Genomic DNA, 24,719 nt, shown 5'->3' with positions numbered 1-24,719 from the left:
ACCCCCATTACAGCCAGTGGGTTATTTTGATACATGTCTACAAGCTTATAAGACAAATTATAAGTAAAATATCAAAAGCCAGGTTTTTACCTTTAAAACAGCACTTTCTAGATACCAGAACTTAGAGTCCTTACAAATGAAAGTCTTTCATTGATTCAGCAGGAGCTGCATTAATGAGTGGACTGCAGGACCAGACTCTGGGGAAGTTTATCACTACAGGATTTTTTTTGTTAAGAACGTCAAACCTCTAAGAAGATAATACATTCACACCCACGCACTTCTGTAATCCCACCCTCACTTTAGTGTAACCTAGATTCTGAAGTACTTATTTTCTGTAGAGTACTAGATTGCAAAATGGTATGCTCATACATAATATTTTTCTAGCTAGGGGATAAGAAAGAAATGTGCAGCCCTGCAAGGGCTGGGAAAATCTGTAGGAGCCCCGTGCTTTATATTTCTTGGAACTTACCCTGGTGGCACTACTAGTAGGTATCTTCAACAGGCAAATCATTATTCTTAAACTGGAATCTAATGAACACTGTAAATACAACAGAAAGTAGAAGAGTGACTTTCTCTGTGCAAATTTTGTATGTTTAATGGTGGCAGAAAAATGATCAACTGTATTGTCTTTAATAGGATGCTGTGCTACCAATTTAAGTGCCATCAGCTACTTCAGGCAGTAAAACCCACCAGATGGACTTTGGGAGAAATTTCAGTATGGGATGGTGCCTGGTATTCACTTCAGATCACCTGTCAAAAGGGATGATTTTACTCTTGGTAGAACATAAAAGGCAAGTCCTAACTAAGTAAATGGTTAGTATGAGAACTTTTCATGGGGGATTAGCAGGGGGCCATTGCCACTTATACCAAAGCTGTGTGTTTCTGTAGATCCTCTGAACCTCAGAAGCTATTCTTAGAGAGTACCCTGGTCATAGCTGCTCCAACGCCTCCAAGAGACTCCTTTAAAGGGTGTTCCCCACTGTGCAAGCAGCTCTTCAGAAAACATATTAAAGCTCCAAGCTCCAATTTTGTGTTCTTTGTGAATGCTAGTGGGTACAGTGAGAAAAGAACGAGCATTTTCTCCAGATTTATATTGCACTTTAAACACCAACAACAGCAAAGAGCTGTCCAAAATGCCAGGGGACGGAACAGGAGCGGGCAAACCCCTGTGCATAGACGTGAAAGCAATAAAGTGTAATGAGACCTTAGTTTAATGACACTAGAAATGATGCTTTAAGTTAATATAAGGAAAATAATTATAAACACCCCAAGTTAATGTTCTGCATATGCTACCTGCTACACAGGACAGCTGGGAGCTATTTCACTGATTCGTGGAAATGCTTCAAGAGTGTCAGTTTAGACTAGTTAAGCCAAGCACAACCAGGCTCTTGCTGCCATTTGTCAAGTAAGCAATGAATGTGAGGCCCAAATTTCAAGCTACAGGGTGTAGATTCCATGCCCAGAAATTTAAAACAGTTTGTGTGAGTTGGGGATGGAACCAAATTTAAATAGCAGAACACATTGTGAATGACACAGGACAGAAATTTTAACACCCTTAGTCATAATGAGTTAAATATGACTGCACGCATGGTATTCCCAGTGGGACCACTCACGGAGCAGCACAGTAATGAGGAAGGAATCAGAGTCTGGCTTTTAGGCTCTGGTCCGAAACCAATGAAAGTCAATGGATGGACTCATAGTGACTTTGGATCAGCCCTTTGGAGCACTATTCACTGGGAAATGGTGCTTCTCCACAAGCCTGTTGACCATTCAAAGCCCAAAACTCCGATTCACTGAACTCTCCACCTCTATCATAATTAAGTTCTACTGCACTCTATTATCATAGAGTCTCTACAACTCTATATAAGTAATGTCCTCTCATGGAATTATAACTAGGTCAGTTAAGCAGGCTATCCTTAGCCCTCCCTGCATACCTATTAGCCATTTAATACTTTTAATAAATTATTTAGATGTTGCTTTTCTTTTTGTGGATTAGTTTTTGATTTAGAAGCGAAAATAGAACAGATTCTTATTGCCAAGAATGCTGCTTATTACATACTTAGCATCCTAATCTGGCAAAAAAGCAAAAAAACCCAGCTACATGGTTGTTCCCCAACCATAGTTATGCTGGATGTTGTATGGAGGTTCTATGCAGAGGAAGAGATCAGACACTCATTGCAAGCTGAGCGCCTGCCAATGCTAGAAAGCATATCACTTAATATTCATAGCAAATTAGGCTTTGCATCTCAACCTTCTATCCTGCCGCTTTCAGTTTGCACACACCCTCACCAATTTGTTGCAGTTTTGGTCTCAAATGTTTTGATTAGTAGCTTACAAAGTACATTTATGAATTAAAAAACCTGCATTCCATACATCATACCTTAAGTGGCAAAACACAAGGGAGTTTAGTAAAGAACGTCTGGAATTGGTTACTAATAGTGGTCCAGAGGTTACTAGGAGAATCCATCGGTAAAGCTTCCATAAAGGTAGCAATGTTTTCCAAACAGCGTAGCATAGCTCCCCCTGCTGGTAAATTCTTTTTGTTGTTTAAACCCTGGCAAACAAAATGAAGAATTTAACCAAAATTGAACACCAAAAAATGTCAACTTACACAACATTTTAAACATGTTTACACTAGCCAGGCAGACAATTTAATCTAGAGTTCATTGTTTTTCTTCTGCATTCACAATAAAGTACAACACGGGATATCCACAGGATAAATGAGAGAAAGAAAAATTTAGTATTGTACTTGTGAAGGCTGTCTCTTGGCCAACACACCAGGGACTGAAAAAGGGATTTCCGCAGTTGAAAAGCATTGGATGCTACAGTTTGAGCTGATGCCCTGTAGTTAACAGGATACAATACCTTTATAATCTCTATACTGGCACAGGGATGAGAGAAAGGTGTATAACATACACTTTCTAGAACATGCGGTAAGCCAGTGAAAAACATGTGACCATAATAGCCAGTCCTAAGTGCTCTTCTGGCCAATCAGAATATTTTTTCTCATACTACCTTGTTCATAAACATATCCCTATATATTGGAATGAATGCCAATATATGAATAGAGTGATGATCAGACTATAACTGTCTTAGTGTTTAGTGACAAGCCTGAAAAGATGCAAGCAGTACTAAAGTGCTGTCAAAATCCTGGCTTCTATGGCAACTTTGGAAAGGAAGCAATCTCCATGTTTTAAAAATGATATGTCCAGCATATTAGCATCAAAGTAAGAGTGGGAATCAAACTAAGTGAGGACAAGGCAGACAGGAAACAGCAGAGAGACAAGATTTGAATTCTGTGGTTCTTCAGTGAGACATTGCCATTTGATACAAGGGGAAAAGTAGCCTGGCAGGCAAAAAAGAGCTATGAAATGCCCCATGCACAAAAATGGTAATAAGGTAAAAAAAGTGATTGGTCCCCAGTATCAAAAAGAAGGAAGGCAGAGGGATGGGAGGCAGTTAACTGTGGCAATTATTGTATGATATACTGAGAGCAAAGCCTAGAGAGAAGTAGTTGGAGGGGGTTATGGTTTGAACCTGCATCCATTTAAGTCACTGCACAAAATCTCACTGCCAACAGTTCAAGTTTAACATCTGTGTATGAGAGGAGGAGGAAGGGAAACAGATCTCTGCCAGTACCTAACACAGTCTGCAACATTTAATGTTCTGATGCTGAACAAACCTCGAGTAGCTGGCTCAGTGCAGCTATGGAGCTCAGTTCACTGAAGTCCATAAGAGATGTAGCCAGGGTCCGTAAAAAACTTCCATCTGGAAACAAGAATGACATTTTTTTTGATGGGCTTTGGTATGGAGATGATTGATGGTAGTAGAAATGCACTCAGGCATAGCCCATTACCTTTGATATTGCTTTGGAACAGCTGTGGAAGTATGCCATTGGGAGTCAGCTGATGGAACACGCAGCGGAGGAACTGTTTTGCCACACCAGCAGCATTACCAGGGATCATCATACTGAAACAGAGGAGGAAAAAAATAGGAGAGAGAAATTCCCCACCGAGTGAAAAATCTGTCCCAAAGCTAAGTATGTTGAGATGGTAAATATCCTATTCTTTCTTGTAACGGTTAAAAGGCAAATTTAGTTAGGAATACATAATGGTAATAAGAACAGTTCCTGATCCAACAAAGCACTTCAGCAGGTATTTGGCTTTCAGAACTTCATCTGGATTATTCATATGCTTAAAACTAAGTGCATACCACTTGGCTGGATTGGGAGCTAAATAGTTTGTTTAGTTTTTCCTGGTTCTTCACATTCATTCTGTTGTCAAGTTTTGAAACCCAATCCAGCTGTCATAGACTTGGATGGCAAAACTCTCATTAATTTCAGTGAGACAGAATCAGGTCTTTGGAGAACCTCTCATAATCATGCACCATAAAGGAATAGTTAACACATTAATTTCCCCTTTTCTAGCACTGTCCATCTAAAGACTACATCCACCCCTTTCTCTAGGCATTTATGAATCAGGAATCACAACATTTTTACCACTTCCAAAATGAATATACCACATATGATGCCCTGGTGGAAGGCGACAAATCTATTTTAGGGACAAGCAGCCTTTTCCCATCACTTCAGGCTAGAAGTCTCCACCCCTCCCCACCCTCCGAGCAGCTGGCTGCCAGATTCCTAGTCCCTCTGCAGAAAGGGTAAGCTCAAACATAGAAAAGCAGCAAGCTTAGCAAGAGAGGGAAGTGCTGCAGAGCACAGGGGTGATATGGCACAGCTACATCAGACTGATCCCCTGTGCAAAGTTGAGCCTCCACAGGCAGCACTGGACCTCTTCATGGGCCACAGGTTACAGTCCCTTGATCTATTTGTATTATGGGAATCACAAGTAGCTGTCATTGCTTACTTGTTTAAAAGCATGAAGACATGGAATCTGTACACATAATGCACCTTGGGGATGAGGTCTAAGCATCTACAATGAAATCTTGGCACCACTGAGGACCTTAGGAGTTTTTCCATTGACTTCAATGGGGCCTGGATTTTCTCCCTGATCTAGGTCTGGACCTACATTTACATGGGTGCATTGAGGGTTGGAACTTCTGGTTCAGGAGCACTGATATTAAAAATGGTATATTTGTGCCCAGGACAGAATTTTGCCTTGGTTTATAAGTCTAGAAGATGGTTTCATTTTACACGGTACTGTACCTTTCTGCTTGATTAGAAAAACTGGTGCTCGATGCCAACCTAAAGTAAAGAAACAAACAAGTAATGAAATTAACAGTTAAATTGTTAGCAGAAGTGTTAAAAGTAGAACTGGCACGCCAGTCAATTAACCAGTCAAATACTGTCAATTGACCAAGCAATTGACTGCACATTTTTGGCCGGTCAAAGATTAAAGCAATTTTACAAAAAAACCCTATGATACACAGAAATATGATTTTTTATTGTTTTTTGACACATTTCTTAATGGAAAATTTGTGCTTTTTCTGTGTATTATTTGAAACTACTGGCAATTTTTTACAATTTTTGACTGATATTTGACCATTTAATTGACCAAACTTTATTTGACTGATCAAACACACAACCCTAGTTGAAAGTAACCACCAAGAGCACAGAAGATCCTTCAAATGTGCTGTACTAGTTTAATCACAACACTTTCATAAAGAGTAGAGAAGTCAAAGTCAGCTTTGCAGTATGGCCATGAATATTTAACAGCTCATACAAATTCTCTCCACTATCATTGTAATGATAATGAAACAAAATTGTGATCTTATTCACACAGCAAATAGTTACTCTTCCTGCCTGATTTGGCGAACTAGAGCATGTGAAACTGGTGTAGGAACTGCAGGCTGACTGTATGGTCTTTGATGAATACAGGCAGTCCTCGACTTACAATATTTCGAGTTACATTTCGGATTTACAATGTTTGTATATTGACACTGTTTCAACTTTATTATGTCAGTTTCAACTTTACAACACTTGATCTGATGCAATGCCACACCAGTGAACAAGTTCGCTGCATCACTCATCTCCCTGGACAACATCTGTCCAAACTTTCTTGGACACTTTCTTTAAGAAAGCAGACAAGACTCCAGAAAAACCTGCAGGCAAGACTCCTAAGAAGACTCCAGCCAAGAACCCTTCAGAAAGTCCAACCAAGAGCCTTTAAAAAGTCCAGCAAGGTCACCTCAAAGAAGTCCTTCCAAATCAATATGATTGCTATTTACAATATAAATACATTAATGTAGCTATATTGCTCATCTATAACTGATCGAGTACACAATTCTGGGGTATTTTTGGTGAAAATAGGATATTGGGCCTTGGTTCAGGAACCTATCCCCCATTTATAACATTGTTTCTTATGAGAAAATTGGTTCCAAGTTACAACGTTTCCACTTAAGATGCAGTTGTCAGGGACCAATTGTGTCACAAGTCTGAAGACTGCCTGTATTGCAAAAGATTTGGGCCAAGATTTTCACTATTCATGTCTAACACTAGGCTCCTAGAACCTTATTTTGCCATCTAAACAAGTGGCCTCATTCTCAAAAGGGACAAGTGCCAAGGTGCTGAGCTCGTACTGTGAAGTCAAATAAAAAACACTGAATGCTCAGCACCCTTCAAAAGTCAGGTCACTTATTTTAGCACCCAAGTCCCTGTAAAAGACTTAGGCATGTAGAAATCAGGTGTTGCAATGCCTAAATTTTACACAACTAGCCTTCAAAGTGCAATCTAAAACCCAGAGCTTGGTGTTTATATAATGCCTGAAGAGAGTTAGGCAGCTCAGAAATGCAATTCAAACAACCCACATGTTCTGTCAAGGAGCTTCCTAAGGCTAACCAATAAGAACCACTTAGATAAGGAAGTGTCTTCAACCCCGATCCTTCTCTGAAGATTCAGCCCTTGAGTCATGGTTACAGGCAGGCTCCTCCATCCACTCGGGGATCTAGATAGAGCCTGGCATCTTCTGCTGTGGATAGGCACCTGTACATATGAATTGAAAAACTCTTTTCCTTTTAAAATGTTACTGGAGAATTTGGCTTCAACCACCTTTATGGCAGCCTAGTGGTTTCTTGCAAGAACTGATCTGATCATTATGTTATTATACCTAAAAGCTGGGCACATCCTCCACCTGCATTTAATTAAAGTGACCATGAATGATGTGCTTTGTGGTGAACTCAGTATTGTCCATGTATGTATCAGATACATACAATGTTCTGAGACCACCTACCACATCAGGTCCCTCAAGGGACTAAAACACAGACCCACCTAATCTATGCATTCCAGATGGGTGTAGGCATGAGATAGGTGCTAAAGTGCTTGGCTCAGCTATGATGGTGCCTCTAAGCATGTGTAATGGCAAAATTATATACACCTAAGTAACCATACTGGCAAGCCTATAGGTTTTCAGGTGCCTAAGCAGCTAGACATGCTGGTGAGGGGCATCACCCTCTTGGACTTAGGCTGATTAATCTACACTGATTAACCCTCCTACTGAACCTATTAAGTTGTAAACGCATTTATGGAATTGGCCATCAGAAGCTTAAATCTCACTGAAAGTCAATGGGACTTAAGGTTTTAAATGCCAGATTTAGGCTCTTATGGTTGCAGAGAGATACATATTGGAATTTTCAGAAGTAAGCCCCATGGAAATGACTAGAAACTAGAAACTTAGCTGCTTTTGAAAATACCACTGGGTGTCCATCTGCATCATAAGCCACCTAAATACCACTGAAAATCTTAACCTAAACCACTTAGGCACTTGGACAATTTTACCCTGGATCCTGAGTCTCCTGCCTCCTAATTCTGTGTACTAAACATTAAATTACACTATCTTCTCAAAAAAATAAAAATGCAAAAAGCCCCATCTATTTATGATGCAAAGGCAAAAATGCCATCTGTGATGGAATGGATGTAAGTATGCAGGATAGCCCAGTGTGTCTGGTCACATGTATACAGTAGAAAAAGAGAAAAAGCTGGTTGAAATATAAGAGAAACTCCATACAAAGCCAACTGACTGCATCTCTTCCTACATTTGCTTACATAAGGTTTGCCTTGTTTTGCATTTCAAAGCAATTCTTTCAGGTGCTTATAACTGCACCTTGAGATAGTCAAATATAATGGTGGCTGGGACTATGCACTAGGAAATGACAATGCACATTTACTGTGCTAGAATACCCTATATTGTGTACCATCTGCTTCACCAAAAGAATCTAGTAGCTCACAATGAAGATGCAGTGTTTCTTCTTTAAAGCATTGGAAAAAAAGGTAGCATATTTGCCTTCCTTTCCAACTTTGATAACTAATCTTCAAAAGCTTAATTGACCATAGCTTCTCACTGGCCCTATTAGTGCTGTATTTATGAGTATCAAGTAAGGCTTCAACCTAGATTAGAAACTCTACCTCCTCCAGAATTCATTAACATTGACAGCAGGGAGCTGCAGTCTTGGAATTAATGCAAATGGAAAGCTTGATTTGCCACTTTGCTAAAGTGGAGTTCAGACATAATGGAGAGGAAGGGCCTGCAGAGAAGCAGTTGAAGTTCCCTCGTTCTCTGTTACCAAGACCCTGCATAAATTAGAGCTAACTACTCAACAGCTGTAAGTTAGTAGAGAATCAGGTGTAGGTGAGCTGTTTCATCACTTCCACCACCCTCTGTCATGTCCATGACTTGCTCCCCTCATGTACACCTTCCTTCTTTTTGTGCTAGGTATTGGTAGCATAGAAGGTAGTAGAAGAATCATCTCCACCAGCTCTCTGCTAACAAAAAATTCAGATGCTCCACTGTCCATCTTTGGCCATTTTTCATTTCTACAACAGGACAAAGTGACTCTTAGTGAATCAGAAACTCTGGTTCACAATACTCCAGAGCACGAAGACTGGTCCTATCCCACTGTTTGGATGATGTGTCAGAGTAAGTATTATGTGAATATTATATTATATGAATATTATAAACCTGGCAGCATAATCCCTTGCAGTGGGAAACTTCGATTGGGTGCATGATACCTCTAAACATTTTTTGATCAAGTCTCTGTGTCTTGCAGCACCATTTATGCTCCTTATGATAGCTCTACAGGATCCTGCTGCTGTTTAATTTTGGCATTTCATTGTTCTGGAGAAGAAGTTTTCTTCTACCTACCAGCAATATCCAGACAAAGAGCATAAGCCATGGGGGCCCTCATCTCTCTAATCTAGATGGTGCAGAACAGAGTCCAGGCTCAACTGCTCCCTCATTTTGAGCTCTGTAACAGCAGTGCAGCCCCTTTAAGGACAGAGTTTCTAGAGCCTGGCCAGCTGACAGAGCAGGGATTAAAGGACAGCCCTGTAATCAGGCCAGCTGACTAGGACCTCACCTGACCAGGAGAGGGCTCAGGTAACAACAACTGTAGTCAGGCCAGCTGACTAGGACCTCACCTGACCAGGAGAGGGCTCAGGTAACAACAACTGTAGTCAGGCCAGCGACTAGGACCTCACCTGACCAGGAGAGGGCTCAGGTAACAACAATATAAACACCGCCCCCCTTTGAGTCAGCCCTGACGGTTGTAGAGTTCCAGAATCTCCAAGGAGGCTGGAAGACAGCATCTCTACAGGCCAGGGAACAAGGAGTGACCCAGAGAGAGAGACTTGGTAAGCAGGCAAGTAGCTTCATTTTTTTTATGTTAAGACCAGTAGCTTGGCTTTGGGACTAGAGGGGTAGTCTGGAGGTCCCATTAGTGTCCTAGGGGCCTGTGCTTGTCTTGGGCCCCATTGGGGGCAGGTTCAAGGCAGAGCAAGGGCTGGGGCCCAGAAGCCAGGCCTAGAGCAGTGGGTCTGGTCTGTAGGACCAGCCAGAGTAGAGGGCCGATGCTGGGAAAGCTAAAATCCCAACATAAAGGAAGGGCCTGGAGTGGCCTGGACATGAAGGGACAAGCATCCCACCTGACTGGTGACTCAAATCTGCATGGTGTAGGAAAGGTATGGAGCTATGCAATTAGTCCCTAAGGCAAGGAACCACCACCTCCAGGTGTTCCTTAGAACAAGACCAGGTCTAGGAAGCCCTGGGGCAGCCTCCATTTTATAACTATAAGGGACATCAAGATGTGGCGGGTGAGTGAAGGGGAGACTGTTCCCTTAGTAAGCAGGGTAAAAAGGGGAATTTTGTGGGCCTCCAAGGGCTTGCAGCCACCCTTGGAGATAAAGCATCCTGTTACAAGTTGCCTTTCAGCTATACAACAGCAACCATAAAGTGATACAACTTCAGAACCATACTACCACCCCATACTGCATAGTGCTACATGGCGCACTACTTTCCCTTTTCCCCAAGAAATGAGGTTCAGCTCCCTCAGACATGGACTACCTTGAGAGTCAACTCATAAACCATCAGGACATTTCATATAAGATATGTCTACACAGCAATCAGAGGTATGATAACAGTACCTATATATATATAGGTAATAAGCTTATATATATAACTAAGCTAGCTTGCTCTGCTACCAGTAGCAGTGTAGCCATATAGATGGCGCCTCCGCATGGACCCACCCAGGACCCTGGCTACCTACTTGAGTAGCTAGCCACACTGAAGTCTCCACTGCCAAAGCTTTATTTTTGCTAGTACTTGAGCTAGGTAAATTTAAAGTTAAGTCAGTTATACCTGCCCATGCTGCAATCTACCACTGCTTGCATGTAGACATAGCATCAGTTGTCCTTGTTGCAATTCCAATGCATAAAAATCTTCCTTTCATCATAAAAGAGGAGTCTGAAGTTACCTTCCTACAGACTGCATGATATCCAGAAGCAAAGGAGCAGCTAAGTCTGGACTCAGATGAATGAAGGTTGAGAGTACAACTATGGCCAGACCTAGCGTCTCTTCATCATACTCTTCAAGGATAGCCCCACAATCATGGCATCTGCAAGGAAAATTATTAAAAATGAGTATTATTAGTTCAACAGTTAACTAGGGCAATTCATGCAACATGATGTTATGTATGGCAATGAAAATGGATGACTACTTTGAATCCTGCATACAAACAACTTCACTAGCCACACAGACTGGCAATGTTAAGCTGTGGGCAGTTATTCTACTTTGCCCTTTGGGTCAGTCAGTAATCTTCCCTACACATGCTTCCCCCCCCCCGCTGGCTATAAGTATGTGAGATAAAATAAAAGGGTTTGAGGGGAGCAGGGGAAGCAGGTCAAGAAAGATTCTCTTCGTTTCTAGAAAAGTCTCTTTCTGCTCCAAACCAATCTTGCAGCTGGATTGCAGCTCCCTCCTCCAAAGCTAAGCGATTACTTTGAAAGCTCTGTGATGTCAAATCATAAGGGAGATGTCAGATGCAAATAAGATGAGGCAGGAATTCACAATCATATAAAACAGAAAAACTAATCTAGGAAATGATCTATTTTAGCCCAATAGGGAGGCTGAGTTAATTTGATCAATCAATTGTTAATAACTCCAACAGATTTTAACTTAATGGTTAAAAGCAATTTTCCTCCCTTTGCTATGCAACAGGCTGAGGAGATGACAGCAAAGTCATGAAAATTGAGCTCCTGGTCTGAGGGTTAATACTTGATGCCGAAGTTGTTGGAATAAGACCAAAGAGAAGCTTATTTTATGCAATCTCAAAGGACACTTAGGTTTTACACAAAACAACTGCTAGTTCTACCCAGGACTCACCCAACAGCCCTGCTTTTCCTGAGTAATGATCTTAGTTATTAGATTTTTATGCTGCCCTTTCCAAGAAGGCTCAGTGCAGCTTACAATGAAAAAACAGAAACATTATAAAAACAGAACAAAATAAATAGATACAGCAAAACAAACTCTTTTAACCACCCCCAGCCTAAAATTCAAAAACAGTCCACTCCAAGCTACCCCACTCTGACCAAACCTCTGACAAAACCCAACCCAACCTTGCTCTGCAACCCACATTTATTACCTCTGTTAAAAAAAAACAAAAAACAACCTCATATTCCCTCCAATTCCTACTTCCTCGCATCACACACAGAAGAGTCCTCCCACCCGCTTACTGTCCCTCCCAAGCCCTTTCCTCCCTCTCTCAAAAGAAGGCCATAGCTGTCCCCAGATCTATTTGTTATCCACTTGCCTCCAAGGAAACACACTGTTCATTAAAAACAAAACAAGAGCAAACATGTTCCTTTTCCCTGCCTCTGTCTTTTGGCAAAGGGTATCCTTGAGCATTACCTACCATGGGCACCTGTACCAATACAGCTTGCAGTCCCTTTTAGGCTAGGGATAGAAGTTACACATAAACTGGTTTAAGTGATCAGAAACTGATATAAACCTGTAACAGAACAGAAGCTCAGTACACATAAACCAGTTTCAAAATGGCTGAAACTGGTTTAAGATAAACTTGGTTGAATGTACTATCAGACTTAACTGAATTGGGTCAAACCGGTTTATGAAACTTCTGTCCCAGACCTGGGCTGGGCTGTGCTGTCTGCTTCAGAGAGCAGGGCTGGCGCTGCCCCTCTGCTCCCTAGCTGAAGCAGTGAGGGCTGGCTGACATGGAGGGTGGGGGCGCAAGCCTGGCTGTGGATGCTGCCCATTCTGCAGGGGGAGACTGCCCCTCCTCAGGCAAACCCGAGCTGGGGTCTGGTGCCAGGGAGGGGGGGGTTAAGCACCCCTTCCTTTGCTCAAACTTACTGCTGGCTGCAACTGTGGACTACAGATCTCAGAGGCACCTTGGAAACAAGAAAAGGAAGTGATGAGCAACTCTGCAGAATCCTGCTGTTGTAATTCTGGACAGCAAATCCCAGAGACCTCGGGGGGCAGCAGGAAAAAGAAGTGATTACACAGCCAGAGAGCTGTGTTTATTTAGTGTTCAGTATTATTTCATCTATTTATATAACCAAATTATCAAATCCACAGAACCGTAGATAAGTCAAACTGGAAATGTACAGATTCACATCCAGATTATCATAAGGCTAAATATATGGAGTTTAAGACCAAACCAAAAATAAACATTCACAATTACAAGGGAAGAAAAACAGCCACCGAGGCAAACCCCTGAAAACTCTGACCCAATGAAATTCCAAAACTTGGTACAGAAACCATTAGCCAACCCAGAGACTAAAGAATATAAGAATTAATGAGTCATTGCAAGAACCCCCTGACTCACCCCATAGAAACCACAGCACTGAGCACACACCTAACCTATCATGCACACAGCAGACAGTGATGTTCCAGAGTCTCATGGCATCAGATTTTCTTCCAGTTGGGATTTTTTCCAAATCAGATCTAGAAAGCTAAATCCTACATGTTTTGGATCTGACCCATATCCCAATTGTTTGGGTGAATTCATATCTAGGGGGTTGGATATGATGAACTAGCACAAACAAATCTTTATAGCATAAACAGTCCTTTTAAGTAAGAACTTTTCCTATCTATTCACACTTTACTCTGTTTAAGCTACTTTAGGGCTAGAAAAGTTCCATGGAGCCAGTACTGTCAACATGATCTCATTTATATCAGTTATTCACTACTGTAGTAACTCAGCTAACATTGTGGTTGCTATAACACCAGGAACTAGAAAAGAATTAGGCAATACTTCTTTCTCTAAATGAAGTAAGGACCAAACTGATCAAATGAGCAAACTGTCATAAAATACTTCTGCTATTAATACTCACAGCTACCATTTTGAACCCATACACTCATGTTCTGTTATATTCACAGCACAAATGATTAGCAACACCGAAATTTTTATGTTAACAAAAATTATGTAGCAAAAAAAGATCATTATAGAATGGCATTAGTTGAATTAAAGCAAATCAAAACATGCTTTATAGTTCCTTATCTGTTTGAAAAAAATCAAAATGTGCTTACTTGTCAGTCATCATAGTGGGCTGGTCATCAGTAAATTCTTCTGGTGCTGGCACAAACATGCTGACTATACTAGGTGCTGACAGCAAGCTGGATTTTGTGGCACCTTGAAGCCATTAAAAAGAGAAGCAGCATGTTAAATGGAAATCTGATGTGAAGTGTAGCATAGACACCCAGGGTGCATCCTCACATGCAGAGGCATGTGGTTGCTGTGACAAAAATAGCAGCGGCACAAGTCTGTGCCACCGCTTTTTGCTCCTGCACATACTCCTGCATGTGGGGTTGATGCAGGGCAAATTTCCCTGGGTGGAGTGAGGAAGGCTGGGGCTAGCACCTGTACTGGCCCCAGAAGCCTTACCTGGAGTCCTGGGGGCCTCCCAGAGCAACAGTGGCAGCAATCCAGCTGCTCAGAGCCTGGCCAGAAGCTGGTGAATGGCTGGCCAGACTCCCTTTCTGGTGGTGCACAATGCTCCTGCATGTGCCACGCTGCAATTTTAAGCAGCAGCGGGGAGGTTTGACACTCAGCACTCCAGTGTCAAAAAAAACACCAGGCTGCAAAGAAGCAGCATGTCAAATGGGTGCATGTGCACCATGTGCAGTTTGCAGTGCCACAAACAGCACATGCATGCTTGTGGGGACTCATTTAGAGGTTCATTAGTTGATATTTTCAAAGCTAGTGGTACTAAAAGAAACAAATTTAAGGTGGCGTCACTAATTCAGTTAAACCATATGGATTATACTCCCTCAGTTCATAGGGAAAAAGAATGGTCTAGTCCAGGGGTTCTCAGGTTGGCTGCCAGTTTGCAGCACGGTCAGCTGTCAGACCAGAAGTGGCCATGGACTGGCAAAATGTGGCCCCCCCAGAGCCAGATAGAGAGACCATAGCTCCTTCTGCAGGGCCCATGGCAGCTCAGGGTTTGGCCGACCTTCCCACACAAGAGGTAGGGGTATCCTTATCTGTCTTCTGTCTGGAAATCCTGGCCACAGTCAACTGTGACTGCTGGGCTGTGGTTTGCCAGGCCGCAGCATAAAAACTTTGATAACCCCATGTCTAGTGATTAGCATAAGGCTGGGTGTTGGGAGATTTAGATTCTTCCTCATCTCTCCTCATAATTTCTACTTTTCATCAGTTACCCTATTTGTGTGATATGGACCATAATGTCTCACAAAGATCAACATCTTTGTCTTATCAAGACTTGAAAGTAGCTTTGAAATCACTGGAGAGGTGATATAGGAGTGCAGATGATTACTGGCATTATTTTCTGTTTGAAAGCTTCTAAAAGCAAGCTGTTCTTCTGCAGCTAATGTCATCGCCAGCAGGCATGACTATAGGGGTATGCAAACAGAACAATCACATATGGAGCTTCTTTGTCCATGACACTTCTCCTGTGCCCAAAGCCTGGAGGATGGGAACTGGGTCTTGGTTTAATACGCAAGATTGCAAATGACATAACCTTGTTACTGAGAAGACAGAGTATCCCAGCTGGCATTCTTCAGACTGGGCCACTACATTATAACATGGCATACCAGTACCTCCGTGAAACTGTTAAGTTGAGATTCTGGAGGACAAGTTAAGTTAAAAAAAAAATTAAAACTCTAATTATAAAATTACAACTCCAGCTGTTATTGTTGTACAGAAGTCTCAAAAATATGAACTTGGTGTAACCAATGCAATTAAAATTCTCTAGAAACTCAGAGCCAATAGCTCTGAGAGGTGTGAACTGTCCCATTAATCCAATGGCCACATCCAGAAGGTACCTTTTGATGAGTATTTGAATCTCTGGACTTTGATCCCAAAAGCCTGCAGAAATGGACAATTTTCTTGCGATTTCCCAGTTGGTCTAATAAAAGGTATCATTTTGGAACCAAGAGTTCTAGTTTTTTGTATGTTTTCTTGTCTCAGACCAACACGGCTACCAAGTACACCCCTAATATCATTGACTTGCATTTCTCAGATAGAACAAAATGGTACAGCTATATATTTTTCCAATCTGTACTATAAGCAAAGTCTCATTTAGGTGTCCAAGTAGGTGTCATTTATGAGTTGGTACCTCTTCTTCCCCATCAAACCATTAACCCCAAGTAAGGGGAGACAAGCTCAAGGAGCCCAATGGAGCTTGGATGAGGGATACAATCATTTTTATTTTGGAAAGGTGAGAAGAATTGCAGGAGACTAATGTTGTTACAAAAGTTGGTTTTTAGTTACCTCAAAATCAAAAGAAAAACATACAATCTATGTAAGAAAGGACGTGTCAGTAAGGAAATACACCAAGGAGTAGCAAGAACACAGAGACAAAATCAGGAACACAAAGGCAAAAAATAACAACTGGCAACAGTTGTTGCTAAGACAAAAAGAGAGAGTTCTACAAATGTATGACAGAAAATAAAGACCAGGGAAACTATGGGTCTATTGCTCAATGGGGATACAAATAGAAGACACAAGGCAGAGCTCCTTAATAATTACTTTGCCTAATTCTTCACAGAAAAATTAACTGTAACTAGACAGCTAACAAAAACTAAAAGAAGCAAAGAAGGGGAAGAGCTTCAGTTTATCAGTGAGCTTTGCAAAATATAAATGAATTTAAGGAAGTTAAATTCATTTATAATAAACAGAAAGATTTGGTACAATCACAGAATTATGATGTAATTGGGATTATGAAGACATGGTGGGATAGTTCCCATAACTGGAGTAGTCACAGATGGATATAGCTTGTTCAGGAAAGATGGACAGATAAAAAAGGAGAAGGTGTTGCCTTATATAAAAAGGCAATGTACACATGTTCAGAAGTGCAGCATGAAATGGAAGATAGACCTTTTGAAGGCTTTGGGGTAAAGGTCAAAGGGCAGAGCTGCAGTGGGTATGTCAGGGTAGGTTTCTGCTACAGACCTTCAACCCAGGAGGAGGAGGTGGATAAGGCCTTCTTTAAACAAGTGACAAAAGCTTTCAAATTGCAGGCCTTGATTCTCATGGGGCACTTTAATTATCAGGGCATCTGCTGGGACACAGCAGAGCCCAAGCAGTCCAGGAAGTTTCTGGAGTGTGTTGGGGATAACTTTTTGATTCAGATAGCTAGAGAGACCAATAGGAGGGGAAGCTCTTCTTTACTTATTGCTCACAAACAGGAAGGAATTGGTTGAGAATGTAAAGTTGAAAGGTAACTTGAGTGACAGTGGGTGCATCTACATACGTGCTTTGTTAACTAATTAGCTCTTCAGTAAAGTGTCACAGTTTATGTGTGCACCAGTATTAGGTCACAGTAAATTAATTAAACTCAGAGACAGTAGTGTCCTACAGTGGAGTAGTTTACTCCACCAAAATACACATGTAGATGGTGACAGGGCTAGCTGGGGCACATAGCCCCACTCTTTAGCACCCTCATGCCCTAGCCAGTCCCTCTGCCACCACCTGGAGCCCAGGGCTGACCCTTCAGGCCCCATGCCAGCCCAGGGCTGCTCCACCCTGGCTCAAAGTGCTGTTGTCCCTGGCGCATGTGTACATGATGCACCTGGAAGCAGCTTTCTCTGGTGTAAACTTTCTCAGAGGTCAGGAAAACAGATCTTATGATGATAGGCTGAGAGACATGGGACTCTTTAGCCTGGAAAAGTGTAGGCTCAGGGGTGATCTGATGGCCACCTATAAGTTTATCAGGGGTGACCACAAGGATCTGGGGGAACGTTTGTTCACCAGAGCGCCCCAAGGGATGACTAGGTCGAACGGTCACAAACTCCTGCAAGACCGTTTCAGGCTGGACATAAGGAAGAATTTCTTTACTGTCCAAGCCCCCAGGTCTGGAACAGTCTGCCAATGGAGGTGATTCAAGCACCTACATTGAACACCTTCAAGAGTAAATTGGATGCTTATCTTGCTGGGATCCTATGACCCCAGCTGACTTCCTGCCCTTTGGGCAGGGGGCTGGACTCGATGATCTCCCGAGGTCCCTTCCAGCCCTGATGTCTATGAAATCTATGAAACTATGCCAGAGTTTATCATGTTGCCTTAATGGTATATGTAGATGCACCCAGTGACCATGAAGGGATAGAGTTCAAGATCCTAAGGGAAGGAAGAAAGGAGAGTACCAGAATAACTGGACTTCAGAAGAACACACTTTAACAAACCTGGTGGGCAAGATCCCTTAGAAGGCAAGTCTGAGGGGGAAAGGAAGAGCTGGCTATATTTTAAAGAGGCCCTTCTAAGGGCACAGGAGCAAGCTATACCAATGAGGTGGAAGAACTGGAAGTGCAGTAGGAGACCAGCCTGGCTAGACCACAATCTCTTCAATGAGTTGAAACTCAAGAAGGAATCCTATAAAAAGTGGAAACTTGGTCACAGTACTTGGGAATAGAATACGAGTATCACACGGGCATTCAGGAAGAAAATTAGGAAGACCAAGGTACAGTTTGAGATGCAGCTGGCAAGAGAAATAAAAGGCAATAAAAAGGGATTCTATAAGTACGTCAAAAATAAAAGGAAGACGAGAGATTCTATAAGTTCCTTTTGGAATGCGGAAAGCAATCTAGTCACAGACAATGCAGAGAAGGCTGAAGTATTTAATGATTTTTTTTTACTTCAGTTTTTACAAGTAGGGTCAGCAACCAGATGACAAATGCAGTTGGCAGCAGAGATAGAGAAGGAGAGAAGCAGCCTAGAGTAATGGCAGAGCAGGTTAGGGATTACTTAGAGAAGCTAGGTGCTTTCAAGTTGACAGGGCCAGACAGGATGTACCTGAGGATACTGGAGGAATTGGTTGAGGGAATTTCAGAACCATTGGCTATCCTCTCTGAAAACTCATGGAGGCTGGGTGAGGTCCCAAATGACTAGAAAAGGGCAAATATAGTGCCTATCTGTAGGAACGGGGAAGAGGAGGATCTGGGGAACTACAGACCAATCAGCCTGACCTCTACACCTGAAAAGATCATAGAGCAGGTTCTCAAGGTATCCACTGTGTAGCACTTAAAGGAGAACAAAATGATCAGGAAAAGTCGGCATGGATTCACCAAGAGCAAGTCATGCCTAACCAGTCTGATCTCCTTCTATGATAAAGTGACAGCCTCTGTGGATAAGAGAGCAGCAGACATGGTATACAAGCTCTTAATGAGCAGTCCCCAGCTCCAGTAATTCAGATTTATGGTGAGACTCTGGAGAAAGTTGAGTATTTCCTATACCTTGGAAGCCATCTCTTGTAGAAGCCTGACAGTAATGAAGAAATCCAACACTGCCTTAAAAGTACAAGTACAGCCTTCAGGCACCTGAGGAAATAGGTGTTTGAAGATTGTGACATCAAATCCAAAATCAAGCTCACGGTTTATCAAGCAGTCGTGATCCCATCCACTGTATGGAGCTGAGATGTGTACAAAATACAGGAGACAGACAGATCCTTTGAATCCAGTGGGAAGACAGATGCACCAACATTAGCGCCTTCTGCAAGCAAACACTACAACCATTGAGACGATGATGATCTGACATCATGGTTCAGCCATGTCAGATGTCTGACTCCAGACTCCCAAAATAAGTTTTATTCTCCCAGTTCAATCAAATCATACACTAAAGAGGGCAGAGAAAATGCATCAAGGACATCCTCAAGGCAGCTTGAAAAAAATATATCAACATCAATTCATAGACTATCACCCAGGACTGCTCCAAATGTAGTAAGAGTCTGCTTCAAGAATTCCAGTAGTATGAAATCTTATGATGACAACAAGAGATGAAAAAGCAGGCATGGCAGAAACAGTGTCACGGACTGAATGAAGACTCTGGAGCCACCCACTCCTCATTGAAACATGTGCCTGAATTGCAGCAGTCTGTCGATCCCAGATTGGCCTTGTCAGCCATCCTCAGACCCACAGATAAAGCAATTGTGGAAGACAATCATCCTCGACTGTGAAGGATTGCTGATGATAACTTGACATTAGTAAGGCTTTTGAAACTGCATGCCACAACATTCTTATTAGTAAGCTAAGGAAATACATATTAGATGAAACTACTGTAAGATGGATACATAGCTGGTTGGACCATCATACTCAGTGGAAGTGTCTATACATTCATTAATGTGCTGTAGTTACTGCACATTTAGTTTAGTACTGCCTTAATGAAGTACTAACTGAATGTGCAATAACTAAAACTATATTTACTGCGCAGTAACACCGGTGCATGGTTTTTTCCCTGATGGTTACTGTACAGTAGCTTATTAGCATGGTTTTTGACTAGCACGCTACTGCACAGTGTTGTTAGGTTACCACGCAGTAAGCGTCTCATGTAGACATGCCCAGGGAGTGGTCTTCTATGTCTAGTTGAGAGCAAGTATCAACTTGGATTCACCAGAGATTTGTCCTGGGTCTGATATTGTTCAACATCTTTGTTAATGATCTGGATGATGGGATCAAGTGCACACTTAGCAAATCTGTGGGTGGCACCAAATTGGGTGGAACTGTGGACACTGTGGAGGGAAGGGCTAAGATCCAGAATGGATATACAGGAGAAATGGTTTGCAATCAATGAGATGAGATCCAACAAGAACAAGTACAGGGTCCTGCACTTGGGACAGAATAATCTCATGTACGAATACAGACTGGGGATTGACTGGCTAGGCTACAGTATTGCAAAGGACCTGGGGGTTACAGTGGACCATAAGCTGAATATGAGCCAACAGTGTGCTCTTTTTACAGAAAAAGCCAACAGCATCCTGGCTGGTACTAACAGGAGTGTCACTTGCAAATCAAAGGAAAAGATTCTTCCACTCTATTCAGCACTGGTGAGGCCTCACCTGGAGTACTGTGTCCATTTTGGGGTCCCACACTTCAAGAAGGATGTGCACAGTTTGGAAAGAGTCCAGCACAGAGCAACAAAAATTATCAGGGGCCTAGGAGGCAAGACTTGTGAGGCAAGCCTGAAAGAACTAGGGTTATTTAACCTAGAGAGCAGAAGACTGGAAGAGGATTTGATAATGGTATTCAAATACCTGAAGTGAGGTTATAGAGAAGTGGAGATGGGCTTTTCTCTACGGGTGTAAGGTATAGGACTAAAAGGAACAGTCTCAAGCTGTAGCAGAGGAAATTTAGGTGGAACTTTAGGAGATTAGGAGGAACTTTCTGACTGAGAGTGATCAGGCATTGGAACTGGATACCTAGAGAAGTTGTGGATTCTCTATGCTAGCAAACTTTCAGAAGCAGGTTAAACAGACACTTGGCTGAGATGATTTAGTCAGGGATGATCCTGCATTGAGCAGGGAGCTGGATTACATGGCCTTCTGAAGTCCCTTCTTTCCTATGATCTTAAGTCAGCAGGGCCTGATGTTATTGATCCCAGGATCTGGAAAGAAGTAGCTGAAAAAAACAGAGCCATTGGCAATAATATCTGGAAAGTTGAGGATGACAAATTAGGTTCCTGAGGGCACAGACCAGTGTGCCTGGTTTAATTACCTGCAAAATTAATAAAGCAAATAATTTAAGAATCAATTTGTAAACACATGGAGATGCAAAGTGTGCGGCTCCAAATCTGCTGTTGCGAAGGCAAGTTCAGTGTCTACTCTCAGACCAAATGATCTACATAAGATCCCACTGATATGTGGATTCACAACATGGGGAAGGTGCTGAGTGCTGCTGACATGAAAAAAAGAAAATTTACAAACAACTGTTTTGTTAAGTGTGACCGGAAACTTTCTTTTCCACACTATCATATTTGATTAGTGGTGCCTTTAAGCTTTCACTAGATGCATCAGAAGTTTTAGACAGTCCTTGCAACCCTTCAGTGGTATGGGAAACTTCAGAATTCAGGAAATATGAATGTTTGCATATGTCTAGCTAGTTTTTGCCTTCCTTTTTATCATTGATCTGGAAGTTATACTGATGCCATCTCTAGCTGCAGATTATACTTCAGTGTGACAATGTTAAAAGTAGACATAAACATGGCTACTTAAAAGGAACATGGTTCAGCTGCTAATAAAAAATACTTCTCAGTGATCTTGTGCCAAACAGCAAGAAAAGATGCAATTCAGTCTAAAGAAGGGTTAATTCAGTACTCTTTGCAGAACTGTAAAGAAGCCCGAACAGTTTTGCATGTCAGAATAGAGAATTCCAAAAGCTGGGAATAAAGATTCAGTGACTTAGGTAATGGGAACCTTTCATTTCCAAGTCATCAGTTCAAGTTTAGCCAAGGTAGATATTCATAAAAAAACATTAACACACTGAACTAACCTCTTATTCTTAGTGGTGGTCCCTCCAGGTCAGGGTTTAGGCAAACAGGGACATTGCAAAGCCGCTTCCCATGCTGTATCTGTTCTGTGGATAAATACATGACTTCAGTCTCTGGTACTATTAATCTGGCACCTGTTACCAACACCACTAATTCACTCAAACTTATAAAACAACATTAAAACACGTGCACAACAGCAAGAAAAAAGAGGGTTAACTTTCTGAGTATGAAAAGAGAAAGAAAAGAAAAGAAGAAGGAAAAAGAAATCTGTAGAGGAAGCAGGGCACAGATTCAGCAGTATCAAAAGAAGCCTTTTAGGATAGCTCAGAGTCAAGATCATTTGATAAGGAAAGAATGCCTAATTACAAAGATGCAGAAAGAAATGAAAGATGTTAAGAACCACAGAGAATGGAAGATAATGTCTAAGGATGCCAAGGGATTGGTAGTTCAAGGAAAAGATTGTGCTGGTATAAGAAAGACACACAATGAGTTTATTTTGTAGAGAAACAGTTTGGAAAAGAGCATTTTGAAATGAGAGATGAATAAAGATAGGTACAGTATAGCAGTCAGTTTATCAGGATCAATGCAGACAACATAAAGCATCCATAAAGTAACCTACTGTCATCTGCTTGCAATATCATGATTCTATTTCCTCATATCTGTACCTGAGAACCCTCTAATGAAGAGCAGTTATATCAAATTTGTGGTATGTGAGACGCAGAGATGACATTCAACCACCCCTAGCATTTACACTAAAACATGTGTTAACTCTCAAACAATGATTTGATTCTGAAGTCCACAACTGAAATATGCTGGATGGTGCAAAAGTACTCTTGAAAATCAATGTTCAGTTAGCACCTTCACCCAATGGAGAAACTAACTCAAAGTGAGGTATGTTGGAGAAAAGTAATAAATATTGAAAAGAAGCCTTGTGGTCACAACTAAGAATGGTAAGGCAGAGCTCCATAAAGATATAGTGATTAGAATACTGACTTGAAAGATAGACTGCATAGCTCATATGAGATGAAAGTTCCAAAATACTAGTTTAGAAACTAAGGTTTTTGTACCAGTGATGACTTCGGAAAGGTCTACAGGAGAAAACTTACTTGATATGTTCATGGACATTTTTCACTGACAAATTCTGTGCTTGATGAATCAAGACCAAAGTTATGAGCAATACCCAGTGGAGGAATGTAGAAAGAGCAAGTCTGAGAACAGATGTTGTGCCTCAGAAACAAGTTTGGGACTGATGGGATTAAAGGTGAATATTGAATTAAGACCAATTTCTGAACTCAATGTTTCCGCTAACCTAGCAGTGGGGACACTGGACAAAGTGCTATGTTGAATGTAAATGTTTTAAATCCTGCCCCCTTTCCTTGGCACCTCCTGATTATCTTCTGAAGTCCCAGGAAGCATCTTGATATAATATTACTGCTATCATAGGATCACAGAGGTAGGAGGTTGGCAGAGATGACTTCTTAAAATCCATTCCAGCCCTATTTTCTATGATTCCATAACATTTTGTACCTAATTCAGTTTTCACTGTCTGCTTTACTTTTCACCATAAGTGGGAGGAAAAATGGAAACCCTAGGGCTAGATAGAGACATTCAAAAAGCCCAAGCTGGAATCTAAGTTATACAATTTTCTGTAAGCAATGTAGATTAGATGGGTAGTGAACAGAACACACACTGAAAATGAACATTTGCCCTTTGGTGGGGGGACAAATCTTAGACAGGGTTCCACCATTTTTAAACCAGTCTATGTGTGCCAAACTTTTGCTCTGCTATGGGTATAGACCAGTTTGTGTGATGAATTTCTGTTCTATTATGAAATATAAACTGGTTTCTCATCATTTGTCCTAAGCAAATGACAGAAGCAGAGTGAGGATAAAAGCAGATAATGTATGTACCTGGCCTACGTGAATTACTGAATGGAAAACTCATGCATACTTATACACAAGCTTGTGTGGGGGTGGGGGCCAGGGAGGCATATTAATTAGAGTGGCTCTTGGGAGCTTCTCTAAATAAAACACATTCAGTGTCTTGTGTATTCAGCATCCCATGTTTCAAAATGGCACTGCATGGGGCTTTAGTTAAAGCATCCTTTCCACCATTTTGGAACTCAGGGATACTGAATACATGAGACACTGCAGCACACTAGAGTGTTCTTGATTCTGGTGTCTGCTCCAACACATTCTAATTGGAATGGGTCAGAGTATGTGTAAAAGTGCCCCATGAGCCTGCACAGGTTTGCAATAGAATCTCAAAACTGTGCCCACGGAAAAACGAGGCTTCCTTTGGTATAAACTGTTAATAATAGGGGTGCCTATACACAAGCAGTGAGGCTGCTTCAGTGCAGTGTAATTACCATGCTCCAGCAGATACCAGCAACAAGCTTTAGTTTAAGCACCCCCACCACCATTTTTCAGCAGGGATGTTGATACACAAGACACTCTGAGAGCTTTGACTAGAGCAGCTCTCAAACCTGCTCTAATGAAAGTCCCCCCCCCACACACATACTCCTAGAGCATGTGTATAAATCTAGTATTCCAGTATTATTGCAAAAATACCTTTAAGACTGATCCACTCATACTAGGGAGGAAATCCTAATCCTACTGACATCAATTACAATGCTTCATTGACTTAAGTCACATGAGGATTTCACTCTAGCTGCATATAAAGCCATAGCACACATTGTACCACAGGTGTAACATCTCACTACAATAAAGCAATGTGGATTTACACTAGATCATGATCTG

The 24,719-nt window shown here is 41.7% G+C and overlaps 1 protein-coding gene across 1 annotated transcript in view; it reads right to left on the bottom strand.

Moving 5' to 3' along the window:
• UNC79 (unc-79 homolog (C. elegans)) overlaps positions 1-24,719 on the bottom strand; it is a 185,361-nt gene that overhangs the window by 51,687 nt on the left and 108,955 nt on the right. Inside the window, exons 35-42 of the mRNA XM_019552446.1 lie at positions 21,963-22,046; positions 13,776-13,878; positions 10,702-10,842; positions 5,165-5,203; positions 3,857-3,969; positions 3,683-3,768; positions 2,381-2,554; positions 470-538 (exon numbers count right to left, since the gene is read on the bottom strand). Coding sequence (XP_019407991.1) covers positions 470-538; positions 2,381-2,554; positions 3,683-3,768; positions 3,857-3,969; positions 5,165-5,203; positions 10,702-10,842; positions 13,776-13,878; positions 21,963-22,046 — 809 coding nt within the window. The remainder of the gene's footprint in view (positions 1-469; positions 539-2,380; positions 2,555-3,682; positions 3,769-3,856; positions 3,970-5,164; positions 5,204-10,701; positions 10,843-13,775; positions 13,879-21,962; positions 22,047-24,719) is intronic.

Source organism: Crocodylus porosus, unplaced genomic scaffold (assembly GCF_001723895.1).
Source record: "Crocodylus porosus isolate Cpor-Errol unplaced genomic scaffold, CroPor_comp1, whole genome shotgun sequence".
Lineage (NCBI taxonomy): Eukaryota > Metazoa > Chordata > Crocodylia > Crocodylidae > Crocodylus > Crocodylus porosus.
The sequence above is the reverse complement of the archived record's forward strand: the minus strand, read 5'-3'. Positions and strand labels throughout refer to the sequence as shown.